Here is a 12,559-nt window from a genome sequence, read left to right on the forward strand (position 1 = left end):
TGTGCTCGCAGCTTCTTACAGATGCTGCTGATGTGACAGGGTGTGTATATGACATTCGGAATACAGGCTGTCCACAATCACAACCTTTCTTTGAGAGCACTCTTGCTGTAGCCAACATTCTGTAAGTTTCATTGCAGTTTAGTGAGTGTTCTAAGAATGGCTTGTCCCACTCATGTGGCCTTATTACTTTGAGTTAAAGGGGGAAAAAACTGAAACCATCCATACTGATGCTTTGTGTGGGAATGCCACCAGGGAGACCACACAACACAGAAATCTTCAAACAAGGCAAGCATGAATGTATTCACCCCATAACCCATCTGCGCACCATATAAAAAGAAGCGCACACGGTCTGGATAGCCTACATTCCACAGGCAATGGAGCAAGCCCACAACAGAAGTATCTGGTAGACAAATGATGACATGTGGGGTTTAAGAGACGAAGGGGTGTGTGTTCAAGTTAGTGAAACTATGTTAACTGACTTTAAATCACATGCTCAAATATGTTCTCTGATTCTGAGAAACATATCAGGCCTTAATAAAGGACCTCCCAAAATAGTTGTGAACGGCAACGTTGCAAACCAGACTTTTCCCGCTCACCTAGCTGTGAGAACTCAACTTATCTCACTCCAAAAATCTATCCTGGGTCCCTTGCTGGGGACACCCTTCCTCAGGCCCTGTTGCTTTCAAGACCATATTTGATTTGGAGTGGCTGCCCCCGTGATTCAAAGAAACAGGACTTGTTCTCTTCAGAAAGTCTTCTTACCTGGGAAATTGCCTCAGTGACCTCAAAAACTATTGCTTGCACAAGATGAGGGAATGTTGAAACTTATTGATCTATTATTTCCTTAGCAATCTTGGAAAAAGACAGGACTTCCTAAGATCACCTGGTGAAAATCAGATTCCTCTATTGATTAAAATAACAGGGCAGATGGGGCTTCTCTAGCCCCCTCAAGGTATGAACTCCAGATGGGGCTTCTCTGGCCCCTTCAAGGTGTGAACTCTGCATACCTGGCCTTGCTTGGCAATGTTGGTCAAAGGCAGGTGCCAGGGACAGCGTGAACTCTGGGATAAAGGAACCCAGGACTTCCAACAGAGGCCGGTTTGGTCTTCCACTCTTGAGAATTCCTGGTTAGTTTTGGATTCTGGGTGTCCAAGTTCTTGTGTACCTGGAGGTCACTTCTTTAAGTTACAGAGTCCTGGCTGTCACTTCTGAAATTTTCCTTGTGCTCCTGATGTGCCTGTTCCTGGTTATTGTTACACTACAATCCAAGAGTAATGAGCACACCCTCTTTCCTCTATGAGTACTGACCACTGCTACACATAGGTCAGAAAGAAACAGTGAGTTTCCCTGAAACATGAGATGAAACTCAGAGGTACATTTGGCTTCTCTCTGTCTCCCCCACCTCACCCAGAGTTTTCAGAGTATTTACTTTTGCTTATGTTATCATAACACTAGTTAGTGAGCTGTTTCTATAAATTGGGACTAAAATCTGAAGTGTCTTTATGCATCACACTGCACTGTTTGGTACCTTCTTGTTGAAAAAGTGGATCAGGGTCGTCGCATGTCATTAACTCTGGGCTCTTTCACCATGTGGATTTCTCTCTACAGCTCAGTTTTCTTACTGCTCATTTCTAAATCCCACAGCTTGTAACTTCAATTACTAAACATTATCGCTTCCTCTAGCTTGGACGCCAAAAACCTGTAACTATTCTTGATTCCATAAGAAGCTAACTGGTGATATCTTATCCCATACCCTGGGGTCTACTTGCCAGATAATTTCTGTCACAAGACCTAGATTTTTTTAGACATCAGCTCTTGCCCAAAGTAACCCTGTCCCTGGCTGTCAGGCTTATAGTAAACCCTAAATGCCATGGGGGTAGCAATCATGACAAGAGGTTTGTTCCCTGAATGAAGAACACCTTATCCTGTGGGATCTGTACTGTCTTTTACCTCCCAGTCCCTGGAATCCCCCGAGATGTCTCATAGCACACAAGTCCCCACTCCCATTTCCAGCATCTGTCAACAAGATTACCTCAGATTGATAGACACAGAGCCTAGAGAAAGTCAAGGCTCTAGCCCAAGGCTCACTGTGGCATGGGGGTGGGAGTCTTGGGTTAACTTTATTACTTTAGTAATACTAAAGTAATGGAGTATGGCCAACCCTCATTGGAGACCCTTTTCTCCTTTTTAAGACCGCTGGTGCCAGAAGACTTCCTCCGGTATTTTCTATCTGCTCAGATTAAAAGACTCCTCTGGTTTGTCTACTTTGACTCTGTGGAAGGCTGTAGAATGAAGCTCAAAGGCATGGGATGGGTCAACTGAGGGGAGGAGGTCACTGGGTCAGGGTACCAGGTCTTAGCAGCAGAGCAAATGGAGGCAAATAAGTGTTGCACCCTCCCCAGCAGTGCCCCCACACAGATGCACCAGGAACTATTCAACTGTAGCCAGTGTTGCCTTGTCCAGCTGTGCACACCCATGTCTCTGCAAGGCACCTGATATGCCCCCATGTGTCACCATATGTGCATTCACAGCTGGAGTCCAGCCAGCCTCCTCCCAGATTGAACCCAGTCAGAGTTCTGGTCCTCTGAAAGGTGTGGTCTGCTGTCCATGGTGCTACCCAGAAGGAAGGAAAGACATGCAACCAAGGTGTCTGGGGAAGCTGATCCGTAGCAGACCTTCCTCAGAGAAGTAAAGCAAGTAACAGGTGGATCCTGGGCCTCAGGACATCAATAACCCAGAAGAAAGAGGTCAACCCAGTGTCTCTCCGCTGTTACAGGCACAAGCTCACTCTGGGTCCAAAGCAGTGCAAAACCTCCTTTTTATTTTACTGCATCTATGCAGGAATGAGAGCCCGGCTGTCACTTTCCTTCATTTTTCCCTTCCTCCTTAACCAGGTTGCTTATCCTGACCCCCACCCATCCTTCACCACCAAGCTTGCACTGTGGCATAGGGGTGGGAGTCTTGGGCTAGCTTCCATCAATGGCCTCCTAACCTGGGCGTGACCACAGCCCACACAGCATGCCCACAGTGTGTTTGCATCCCTATAAAGAAGGGCTTGCTTTTCCACTGTCCAGGGAAGCAGAAAAAGGGAAAGACTGGTCCCTTCCTGCAGAAGATCCTGCTAACTCATACTACTTTGAAATAAATCAACGAAGTTTTTGTCTACACTGTAGAGTCAGCTCAAATATTCTCTGCTCACTATGTGGTTTCACTTAATATCTCACAGAAATGAATTCTTGGTTTTTATGTTAGAAAAGAAGTATGTTTGTTCAACTGAAATAAATTTCCCCAGTGGACAGAGGATCACGCCTATGAATAAGTTACATTTACATGTATAGAGGTGAGTAGTGGTGAATTCCCACCTTGTGATCACCCGTAGAGAAAATACTGAGTCCAACACAGATAATAACTGTCGTTCCTGAAGACAGGTCTGGACTTGTCTCATGGGGCTAGACTTTATGTTTCTAAAAAAAAAAAAAAAAAGTTTCTTTGCCACAGAGCATGCATATACTACCCTGTACCCCAGAGTTAGGAGGAATCTCTTCTTGCATGGTGCAATTCAGAGGGAATGCCTTTAAAGATCCCATTTTATGTTGCTGGGTGAGAGGGAACTGGTAAAATAAGAGGTGGTCAGTTGTGCTCCGGAGACCTCTTACTTGGATTATTCTTCATTGTGAGACTGTGATTCTTCAAGGGAGGAATATATGATGCTTCATGCCATACCCTCTCCTACTTGGGACCCCAAATGAATTGGGGTCAATGTTTCCTTTTGAATTACTCGTGCCCTGCCACCAAGTCATACTTGTTCTCAGGACAACTTTCACTGTGCAGATTTCTAATGACTCTTTGGTAGATGCATGCAGTTGAAGACCTAGTGGGCCTTAGGAAAAAAGTAGCAAAACCACACAAAATGAAGGGAATGCTCATTTGTGTAGCACAGCCTGGCTCCCTAATCTCACTTTTCAAAATACTAACCAGTGAGCCTCAGATCTGTTCTTCAAATAATGGAAAACACTGTAGTCGAGTGTTATTAAATTTAATACCCCAAACAGATGTTCACCACCCCCAATAGATTGCTCACCTGATTGGAAACTTTAATATTGGAGTTCTTTTTCCAAACTCATTTGCTTGACCTCTGTTATGTCCGTATGTGAACTGGTTTGCTTTCCTTCGGAAATCTGATCATAAGGCTTGGTCCTTAATGAACAACATCTCTCCATTTATTTGAGGAATGGCTGTCACCCAGAGCCCCAAAGTGTAAGGGAGTGAAAAGTTGCTAAACAAGAGGGGTGCTCCTAGGTCTCCTGGTGAAAAAGGAAGATCCTTTTGGTTGCTTAATTAGACCTTTCTGAAAGGCTGCTGTGGCCTGCTCCAACTCACCTTCCAGCACGTCTCTGCCAGAAAGGACAGAATCTAAGGAGTTTGGGGTTTGCTGTGAAAATCCACAACTCTTGTGATAGAGAAAGGGCTTTTCCTTAATGAAGAAATAAGGGAGATTCTAAGAAACCACCCAAAATCACCACTGAAAAAATCTACTTTAGGTTCTTTTTGGGACCTCATGATACACAAAGACCATTATTTTGACTTTGAAAATATTTTATTTGAATAGTAAATATTTATACAGTTGAAACAGTTCTATTGAAGCTTTCTATAAATTGCTAACAATTAAGAAAATAATGTATGTAGAAAAGAGATTGCATTTAAAAGTAAGAGCTGTCGGTTGTACAGGGGCCTTGGGGCCCCTCAAGCAGAATAAAACGGTAGGTTGTCTGTAATTCCCTCAGATAATAGAAAAGTTAAAACTTTCAGCAGATCCCTTTAGAAAAAAGGTTCTCTTCTAAAATGCACAGTGAAATGTCAAGAATGTTGGGGGAAAGCTCACAAAAAAGAGGGAAGAATCTGCAATCAAATAATATCATAATCTTCATAATTAATATAAATAAATAAAGAATAAATAACAATTACTCATAAATCAACATATACATGTAGAGGGAACTCATATAGCCCTACCTCAACAAAGATGATCAAACCAAAACGTCTTCCATGAAATATTGAGGCAGTTACTACAGCATCTTGTGAAAACTCCTTTCCCTCCCCCCAAAACAACCCCAAACAGACAACAGGTCAAGGCATTTGTGGCTATACTAAAGAAAACTCTTTTTTTTTTTTTTAAGCAATTTGATTTGTTCACATACAAAAAGGTAAAGCCAGACTCCAGCAGTTCACAAGCCATAATAAAGCTAATCGTGTGGGAAGTTCATTTTACAGCCTGTGAAATATAAAGGCATTTATTCCTCAAGATTCACCCAAAACAACCCGTACGCTACAGACATTGAGAGCAGAGATTGGTAGGCAGAGCAAACCGCATTTTCTAGACCATGAACACAGCGAATACTAGCAAGAAAAACAGCTTCGCCCCTCAAGGGGAGGCTTCCAACCACGAGACAAACGCGTACAGCTTTTTTCTCCCCTGTACAGAAAGAGATGGACTCCTGTTGCGCCATGGGTGGGGAACACAACGCAAGGGGCTGGGGTCCAAAAGGAGTCACGAGAGGACCAGGGTTACCATCAAGCCACACCAGAGAAGCGAAGACGACACTTTGACCCCCGGGGTGGGGCAGGGGCGCCCCAGCGCAAGCATAGGCTCTGCAGGGCGCGCTCTCTTTGTGGGTCTCCAAGTGAAGGCACAGTTCTGGGGGCCGGGACCGAGGGCGCACTCTAGCAGGCTGGACGCACGGGCACCTGAAGGAGGATCACCTGTCTGTTCTCCGACGGGTGGCACTTGTTGATGTGCCGCGTCAGGCCCGGCGAGCTGTAGAAGGTGGCCGGGCAGTACTTGCAGGGGAACACCTGGGCGGCGTGCAGCAGGCGCAGGTGGCGCTCCTGGGCACCCTTACTAGGGAAGGTCTCCCCGCACACTGGGCACAGGTGGCACTCGGCGGACGCACTCAGGCCCAGCACCCCAGCCGCCTCTCCGTCGCGGGTCGCCTCCTGGGGTGCCTTTTCGTCGGGCCCCGCGTACAAGGCCAGTAGGTCCTCGTTGGACGGCGCAGGAGGTGCGCCCTTGGCCTGCAACGCCTGGTGGTGTGCCAGCAGGTGCTTGCGCAGATAGGCCTGGCGACGGAACTTCTTGGCGCAGTGGTGGCACTCATAGAGCCCATCCTCCGAGCCCGACTCGGATACGCCGCCAGGGCTCGGCGTGTCCCGGTCGCTGCCGGCGCCCGCAGCGTCGCGCGCTTCGGCCCGGGTGGCGGCTTCGGGCTCTGGCGCGCGGGCTGCGGCAGGCGCGGGGCGCGGGTTGTGCCAGCGGCGGTGCGAGGCCAGGTTGGCCGGGCAGCTGAAGACCTTGGCGCACTCGGGGCAGCGGTACTCCACGCGCACTATGCGCGAGCACTTGTGCTGCGCCAGCGCGAACGGGTCGGCGTACTCCTCCTTGCACAGCTGGCAGATGAACTCGCCCAGCGGCCGCGCTGCGCCTCCCGCGCGGCCCCGCGGCGCCTCCACTGGGCCCTCCTTGATCTTCAGCCCCAGAACGGGCGACGTGGTCACCTCGTCCTCGAAGTGCAGCTTGCGGATGGCCTTGGGCTTTTTGGCGCTCGGGGCCTTGGCGGCCTTGGCGGGCGGCTCCGCGGCCACAGCGGCGGGGGGTGCGGGCCGCTTGCCCGGGGGCCGCAGGGCACGGGGGACAGCGGGGGACCCGGGCCCGGCCCCCGAGCCGCCTCCGCACCGGCGGAGAACGCGGTGCCCATCTTAAGCTCGGCGGGCGCGAAGAGCAGCGCTTCTCCGCCACAGGTGCCGCCGCCGCCGCCCGCGCCGTTCGCGCCGCCGCCGCCCCCTGCCAGCATCGCGGCTGGCGTGGGGAAGGACTCGGCCGACACCGGCGAGCCCAGGTTGAAGCTGCGCTCGAAGTACTTGTGCTTCTCGTGCTCGCGGCTCACGGGCCGCGTGGGGCTGTAGAGTGGCGCGGGGTGCGCGGCTTCCGGGTTGCCGAAGTGCGCGGCCCGCGGGCCTGGCGGGGGTGGCGGGCCTGGCGCGCAGGTCGGCGCGGGCGCCCTCGCAGCCCGGCGACAGCAGCAACGCGCGGTCTCCGTCCTCGCCGCCACGGACCCGGTAGGACACGGGCGTGGACTTCTTGCTGCGCTTCACCAGGAAGCCGCGGGGCATGTTGGCGCGGCGGGAGGTCAAGGCACTGGCTGGGTCCCACCTCTGCGCTCGGCCCCGGCGCCCTCACAGCCCGCAGCCCATGGCCCGCGCACTGGCTTCGGAACTCGCGTGGCGGCGGCCGGCCCGGCTCTGCGCCCTGCACGCGCGTCCCTGTCCCCGGGCCCAGGAGCCGCTCCCTTTTAACGGGGGGAGGGGGCCATTGTTCTCGCCTCCCGCTTCCCCCGGAGCCAATCAGCGCGTCCGCAGCTCCTCCGCGGGGGAGGTTGGGAGGGCGACGGAGCGGCAAAAAGGGGGCCGGGACTCGAGGGTCGCCGGGTAGGTGCGGCAGATGTACCTGAAGGCGCCGGGCCCCAGCGCGCGCCCCTCGGCCTCCCTGCCCCGCCCCGCCGCGCCCGGCGCCACCGCCCCGCCCGGCCCAGGCACACGCCCGGGCCCGCCTCCTTCACGGTCTGCTGCTCGTCTATGGGGAGGCGCACGTGCCTGGGCTTTGTGTGTCTCCTCCGGGGGGCGCCGAGCCGCCAAATGGGCCCGTCCATCAGCACGACAATGCACGCCCCCCTCCCGCGCGGGGATTACCCGGGGGTCGCGAGCTAAATAGCAACAAAGGAGAAGAATGGCCCCAAATATGTCAGGAGGGTTCAATTCGCGAGCCGGAGCCCGGGGGGGCGGGGGGCGGGGGGGGGAAGCGGGGGCGGCGGAGGGAGCCTCAGGCTGCAAAAACGAAACCAAACTCGGGAAACTAGAAAACTTAAAAAGAACCACTCGAAATTCCCCCTCCGCCGATCGGCCAGGGGCGGGGGCGACCCAAGGGCTGCGGCTACTGCGGGAGCAGTGCGAGGGATGCGAGCTGCCCCGCGTGTGATTTGAGAATACTCGAGGAGGAAAAAGAGCTAGAAAGTCCCTACAGTCAGTGGACACGCGGGCCCGGGGTTTCGAGTGTGAACAAATCCCCGCGGGCCAGCGTGGAGTGGGTGCTTGCAGGCGGGCGCGGGCTTCGGGAAGCTTCCCTGGAGGTGGAGAAGTGGTGGCACAGCGCGGGGCAGGAGCAGGGGTCCGGCTGGCTGTGTTCCAGAAGTAACTTGAACATCGGAACTTTCTTTCCCTCGCCTAAGTTGCCTGAGGCTCTAGGGTTGGCATCAATGCTAGGCTGGGCCGGGCCCAGGCTTCTCTAGCTTCTTCGCTTTCCAGGGCTGAGTTAATGCCTGTCGGGTTGGCCAAAGCCGGCGAGGCGCGGTCAGCGTGGAGTGCGCGGTGAAGTTGGTGTCCACCCTCCCGCTCGGCCTCATGCATTTTCATTCCGGGCGGGCATTTTGTCTGCGGGTTGACATCAGATGCTAAATCAAGGGCTCCAATCAAGGCCCTGCGGAATAAAGCAACCTCCTGTCTCGGCGTCCCCCACCCCCACCCCCGGAGCCGTGCCCCCTTCACCTTTGTGAAGGAAATTAACCTCCCGCTATTGAGCGCCGGTCGCGGCCAATCTGGACGCAAAAGAGACGCGTGCTGCGGTGGGGGGGGAGGGGCAATCTGTCCTTAGAGACTGGCTGCAGCCTCCGGGAGGACTAGCCGCTTCCCTGGTACCACCGGGAAAAGATAACAGTGAAGGACACACCACCCCCGACACCGAGACCGGGTATCCCGTCCTGTGTCCTCTTCCCAGCCCAGCGCTGAGGAAACACAAAAGATAGGATCTCGGGAAGGGACAGAGCCCTAGAGTCGCAGTGGCTGGATCGGTCGTCACTGGGGGAACAAACAGCCAAGCCTCATCAAATGTCATAGCTGTTGGGGAAACGTCACTTTATTCAAAGTGAGGGAAACAGTTTTCTTCTGCAAAGCTCCGTGCGCCCAGATAGATTTTGCTGACTTTGGCTTACCCTTAATTCCACTGAAGGTATTTAATTGTTTTGGGGTTTCCCTCTGAAAATACCCTGGCGTGGAAATTAAACATAGTTTTTCAACAGAATCCACATGAGTAATAAACTGTGATGGGTACACTTGTTAGGGTGAGTTAACCAAGGGGAAAGATATTGGGTAATTTTATGTCTGTGATTTTCTTAACCCACCCACTGAATAGAGAAAAAATATGTAATAGTATGGTTTGAAAGTTCTTATTGTCGTTTAAATAATGTTAACTGTGATGGATGCTAGTCCTTAAAAGTTAGAATCTTAAAATGAATTTACAGTTTATAAGTGTGCTTCAGTCTGAAAGAACCTGATGTTATTTCCTCGCTCTTTTGAGCGCTGGTTAATATTGCTGATGAAATTAGAAGTGGGAAGGGATTCCCAGACAGTTTGGCCAATTTTATTTTCTAATCACGAATCCCATCTGGGTAGTGGAAAAATAGGGCGGGGCGCGCCTGCTACCCCCAACAGGATTATTTGGCCTTGCATATATAACACTCTTGTCATTCAAAAGATAACAGGGAGAGTAAGTGTCCTAATGTAGCCTCAAAAAATAATCAAAATTGGAAATGTGGGGGGGGGTGCGTTCGACTAACAATTTTTAAAAAATCCTTGCCCGAGGGAACTCAAACAGGACTCTAGGGAAATCAATGGGTCCTTTTCTTTTTGTTATTTCTCGTCCTGCAAGCGGAAATACCTGCTTTCAGATCGGAACAATCAAAATGAAAACTTGGAAGGCCCAAGTGTTCGAAGTAATTTCCTAACCCACATGGGAGATAGACCAGTTGTGCGCACGCACGCTCCAGCCACCACCACCCCAGTCCCCGCCCCGGCAGGTGCAGCCTTGCACTGGTGGTGCGTATCTGTCCATCCTCTTTTGCGTGATTTTCTCAGAACTTGCGCGCAGGCGGGAACTGGGATTTCGGGTCCTGCGGTTTGTCTTCCCAAGGGAAGAGCAAAGAGCGCCTGCGGCCTGCCTCGCCACAATGTGATCCATAGTAGGGGCGGCGGGGAGTAGGGCTGGGGAAACCCTGACTTTAGTTTGCTTCCTTCAAGGGGGATTTTCACGGGAGTCCGTGGGTAGAAGGACCCGAGGCCTGGCACTCAAGAGTCACATCAGAGCGACTCGTCCTGTCCCTGCGGGGCCCTGGCGGGCGCCTGGGAAAACACTCAAGCCTCTGCGCCTCCGGTCCTTGTAGACCTGGCTGTGGGTGCTTCTCCCATAGCTGCGGAGCGCATGGCTCGCTGCGCTCCACCATCTCCTGTCCCTGTGCCTGCGGCTGCCGTCGAAACAGGCGCCCGGGCTCACTGTAACTCCCAGCTCAGCTCCGAATGAAAGTTGAAGCTGCAGGGAATTTCTAGAAAGCGCGAATCTGAGTCATGAGCTCCGTCTTCGGGAATTTCGGCGAAGGAGTTTTGTTTCTGAGGCTCTGGCAGAGGAATGACAGCCTTGAACACACTGAGGGGAGGAGACCGGTCCGCCAGCGGTCTCAGCCCACCTCCCGGAGAGCGTCTAGAGTCCCGGGTGTGGACTGGGGGTGTGGAGGAGATGACTCTAGTGTCCTCTCCGCCATTCTGCAGCAGACCCCTCTCCTGGCTTAACACGCTCCCATTCACAGTCCCTGGTCCCCGCAAGTCAGGGCTGGAAAGCACCCTACGCCCTCGTCCCCGTCCCGCGTCCACCGCTGGGCCCGGAGCGGGGGAGAGGTTTTGCGTTTGCAGGAATGAGGGGTTGTCCTGTCGGTCCCCGGGGCACGCGAGAGACACGCGTAGGCCTCTCGCCGCCCCGCCCGGCCCGATCCGGCTTCCCCGCACCTTCCGGGCCCCCACCCGCTCGCCCTAGCCTTTGTTCAACACATTAGCATAAAGCTGCCACGGATCTCCCGTTTAAATAATTCCACACAAAAGGAGAGTGCATGAAAGAGAGCGAACAAGGGCGAGGCCGCGCTGGGCGCGGGAGGGACGCGCTCTCAAGTGTCCCCTCCCCTCGAGAGCCCAGGGCCCGCAATCTGCCGCGCGCCCATTATGCGGCCACAGCTTTCATCCCCCGAGTGTGCCGTCGGGCCACCGCAAGCTCCTCGGAATGCCCTCAGGGCTGTTTATTTTTGCTTCGGATAGGGACTAGGGAGGGAGGACTGGGGTGGTTGGTCCCCGCGCTAGGCTGCAGTAAAAGGGGATGTTGGTAAACTGGCTAAGGTGAAGCCAGAACATGTCAGGAAGAGCCCAGGTCAGAACTGACCCACCAGGATGACACTGACCGAGGATGCAGACCAAGTTTGCGTGCACTGCGCCCTGCGCCCCACCCCGCCCCCGAGTCTGAAAACGGACAGAAACCGAGCCAAAACCATAAGAGAAGCCGGCGACCCCTCGGCCTCCACACATCCACAGCCTTGGGAGCCGAAGGGCGCTTGGGCCTCAGCTTGCCTGGGCTCTAGGGCAGGGCGGGTGTGTTCCTCCCACCACTTCCCTTCTGAGCGGGCCTCGGTCCCTCTCCTCGCGTCTCTCCATCCGTTCCGTCCTCTCTCCCTCCTCCTCTGGCTCTTTCCCTCCCTCCTTCCCCTGGCTCTTCCCATCTTCCTTTAATTAATTGCTTTCTACCAACCTTTCTACCTCTCCCGGTTCCTCAGGCCTGTCTTCCTGTCCCTTCTTCTCTTCCCGTCTCTTCTGGTCTTCCCCCTCACTTCCAGTGCCCCTTGACCCCCGAACTGTCTCTCTCCCCATTTCTTCGAGTTCCCCTGGGTGTTTCTCTGCCTCTCCGGACTCTCCCTTCCCCGCTCTCCTTCGCTGTCCACCTTCGGTCTCCCTCTCCCTCTTCGGTTTTTTCTACCCTCTCCCAATTTTTCCTTCTCTCTTCCCCTCCCTCGCTCTTCCCCCACTCTTTGCCCCTCTTACCCCCCCCCCCACGGGCCAACGTGTGTTATTTTATTTGTCTAGAGAGAGCCTATTTGTTCAGTGATGTGTGGCCTCCTGGTCGCCTGCTTTCATGGGGGACGCAGAGGCTTGGTTTCAGTGAGCATTAGCATACAGCTGCCGGCTCCCGCCCCCGGCCCCGCGCTTACTTTATCCGCCTTATCATCACTTCTCTCTGCCAGAAAACAATCAACAGCTCCTCTAGACCCGACTTCCCAGCCCTGTTCCTGCTAACGCGGGCTCACCCAAGTGCATTCTGTTCTCTCTTTTCTCTCTTTCTCTCTCTCTCTCTCTCTCTCTCTCTCTCTCTCTCTCTCTCTCTCTCTCTCTCTCTCTCTCTCTCTCTCCCCTCCCCCTCCCTCCCTCCTCTCTCTTTGTAAATATTGATTGGTTGTTTTTTGTCCCCCCAGGCAGAGAATTTTTTTCTCTCTTTCACATCATCTCTTACTTTCTTTGGAGTTCCTGTGACATTTTGGGTGCAATAAAACCAAAAGGGGATTTTTTTTGTGTGTGTGTGTTTCTATTTTTCCAAGGAGGTGTCTACACTCTAAGAACTGACATGTGTGAGATCCTTAGAGGCATTAAC

General features: G+C 53.3%; 1 protein-coding gene across 1 annotated transcript; it reads right to left on the bottom strand.

The window, feature by feature from the left end:
- Positions 1-4,688: 4,688 nt before the first annotated feature.
- Insm1 (INSM transcriptional repressor 1) lies at positions 4,689-7,286 on the bottom strand. Its single transcript, XM_008841319.2, is given in 3 exon segments — positions 4,689-6,680; positions 6,683-7,038; positions 7,040-7,286. Coding segments are annotated over 3 exon segments (1,443 nt in total). The 5' UTR covers positions 7,165-7,286; the 3' UTR covers positions 4,689-5,718.
- Between the last annotated feature and the right edge of the window lie 5,273 nt (positions 7,287-12,559).

The sequence above is a fragment of the Nannospalax galili genome, unplaced genomic scaffold, assembly GCF_000622305.1.
Source record: "Nannospalax galili isolate Female #2095 unplaced genomic scaffold, S.galili_v1.0 scaffold510, whole genome shotgun sequence".
In the NCBI taxonomy this organism is placed as follows: Eukaryota; Metazoa; Chordata; class Mammalia; order Rodentia; family Spalacidae; genus Nannospalax; species Nannospalax galili.